The 2,500-nt window shown below is 34.3% G+C and overlaps 1 protein-coding gene across 1 annotated transcript in view; it reads right to left on the bottom strand.

The window, feature by feature from the left end:
• The window catches only part of LOC122265133 (oplophorus-luciferin 2-monooxygenase non-catalytic subunit), a 4,592-nt gene extending 2,977 nt beyond the window's left edge, over nucleotides 1–1,615 (bottom strand). The window contains exons 1-5 of the mRNA XM_043034270.2: nucleotides 1,542–1,615; nucleotides 1,207–1,292; nucleotides 425–570; nucleotides 146–231; nucleotides 1–8 (exon numbers count right to left, since the gene is read on the bottom strand). The exon at nucleotides 1–8 is cut by the window's left edge and continues 275 nt beyond it. Of these exons, the coding sequence (XP_042890204.2) occupies nucleotides 1–8; nucleotides 146–231; nucleotides 425–570; nucleotides 1,207–1,292; nucleotides 1,542–1,549 (334 nt within the window). The 5' untranslated portion in view covers nucleotides 1,550–1,615. The remainder of the gene's footprint in view (nucleotides 9–145; nucleotides 232–424; nucleotides 571–1,206; nucleotides 1,293–1,541) is intronic.
• Nucleotides 1,616–2,500: the final 885 nt, after the last annotated feature.

The following is a 2,500-nucleotide window of genomic DNA, read 5'->3' on the forward strand; positions in this document are numbered from 1 at the left end:
CTACAGACCTATAAATACAGAAAAAAATGATTTCCATTGTTGTCATTATATAAAGATGCAAAATAAGAAAAACATACATTTATAGTTCCTAGTCAACTTGTTAATGTTTCCCCCCCCATTCAGAATGTTTCCACAGTTAACTCACTTTAGGTTAGGATTGTTCTCTATATAAAGTCGGTCGGCATCAAGCTGGCCAAACAAATCGGCTCCCAAAGATTCCGTTGCGCAATTCTGTCATAAGATATATCAAAGCCAATATCATATGCAATGATTTTTGTTCATGCCGATGACAACAGGTTCAATATGTTAGGTTAACGTATACACATCATACAAGGAAAGGCGTTAAAAAATTGAGACTAAGGCAGTCTATGTAACATGAATGAGCATTTGACACAATTTTGTTTACCAAAGTCCCATGACATACTATAATATTTATTTCGTCGAAGCTGGTGACCGGAAAGCTAGTGTTATGGAATATTGACCGCAATTCTTCTTCTGTGACGATTCCGAAACAAGTGAGTTGTAGTCCTACAAAGCCGTTAACGGAGCAGGAACAAGGCTCGATGTTGGCTGTGGGCAGTGGAAAAAGAGAGAGTAAGGCTCCTGTATACTCATGCGCGCACACACACGCACACACACACACAAACACACACACACGTATATAATGTATATGTATGAATATGTAATGTCTATGTGGGTCTACAATATCTATACCCATACGTGTGTGTGTATGTGTGTGTGTGCAATAGAATTTGTCTAACTATAAATCAGATCTCTTATCTTATAACATACCTGATTATTTTTTCCCGATCCTAAATGATTGTCACTATCTTACAACATAAAATCCGCAATAAGTCTTGTTTTTTTTATGTACATCGCTTTGTTATTTGGTCCGTATTTCATCGATTATCAACTTTTTCATATTTTTTGTCATTTGAGTAATATTTTGAATACTTAATGCTATTTCTGCAATCTTTTGTAATCACATAACATTAATTGATTATCATTATCATTACTATTATTATCAACTTAATTTTTTGGTGTCTTTACCATCAATATACCCAACTTTCGGTAAATCATTTATTACGCCTTTATTCCTGATCACGCCCACATTCTCATATATCCTAGTCCATTTGACTACACATTGTTTCCTTGCCGATGGGAAGGGGGGCATGGGGTAAAGAGAGAGAAGATAAAACCACTTACCACTTGGAGGACACTGCGACAAGGCAGAAGGCAACATCACCGCCAACCATAGAACCATCAGGCAAAGGGTCTTCTCCATGGTGGACCTGATGGTAATGGTAGAAACATTATAGATCTCTTCAGTCATGCAAAATGGATGGCTCATAAATAGTGAAGACTTGCCACTGATTTTATTTCTATTTTTTTGATACATTTATTTTATTTGTCATATATGTCGGTAACATATCGGAAAGATTAAGGTATGTCATTATGCGTTTGTTTCAAAAGAAATGATTAACGCAAATGAAGCATACGATAGAGGTGGGTCTATATCTGTCACCGGTAGAGGCACTTACCACATCATGAGCGAAGCACTGATGACAGGGTAATGGCTCTGAGTACGGGCAGCTGTTAGCTGACTGATTATATTAGAATGTGTGGGATGATAAAAGTCCTTATCATCTCAAATTTCCTGCTCTTGTTCTCACCTTGTGTATCTACGCATGCACTTATAAAAACTTATATGTCAAACACACACATACAAACAGAAAAAAAAAGAAAGAAAGAAAGAAAAAAAGATATATATATAAACAAAGGGACAGAGAAAGAGAGAGGGAGACGAAAATGAAGATAGAAATGGATAGAGAGATAGATAGATATAAAAAGAGAGAGAGAGGGCACGTGGAAGTGATATTGAGTGGGATAAATGAGAGACGGAATAAAAGAGACTAATTGTGAAAGAGAGAGAGATGGGCAGATAGACAAATAGAGAAGGCGTGGGGTACGTTTAAGTGCGTGTGTCCACATAAAGTTAAAAAAACAGAGACGTGAATGACGAACTTATCCATGGAGTCTCATGGCAGTTCTTAAAACCACTCCACTGTTCGTGGACACGATACCAGGAAAGGTTACTATTGATCTGATGATAATGATAATATGAATAATAATAATGATTATGATAATAACAATGATAATGATAATGATGATAACAAGGATAATGGTGATAGCAACAACAATAATAATGATATGATGATAATGATAATATGAATAATAATAATGATTATGATAATAACAATGATAATGATAATGATGATAACAAGGATAATGGTGATAGCAACAACAATAATAATGATATGAAGATAATGATAATATGAATAATAATAATGATTATGATAATAACAATGATAATGATAATGATGATAACAAGGATAATGGTGATAGCAACAACAATAATAATGATATGATGATAATGATAATATGAATAATAATAATGATTATGATAATAACAATGATAATGATAATGATGATAACAAGG

The sequence above is a fragment of the Penaeus japonicus genome, unplaced genomic scaffold, assembly GCF_977035675.1.
Source record: "Penaeus japonicus unplaced genomic scaffold, GWHDUDI00000001_assembly GWHDUDI00000009, whole genome shotgun sequence".
In the NCBI taxonomy this organism is placed as follows: domain Eukaryota; kingdom Metazoa; phylum Arthropoda; class Malacostraca; order Decapoda; family Penaeidae; genus Penaeus; species Penaeus japonicus.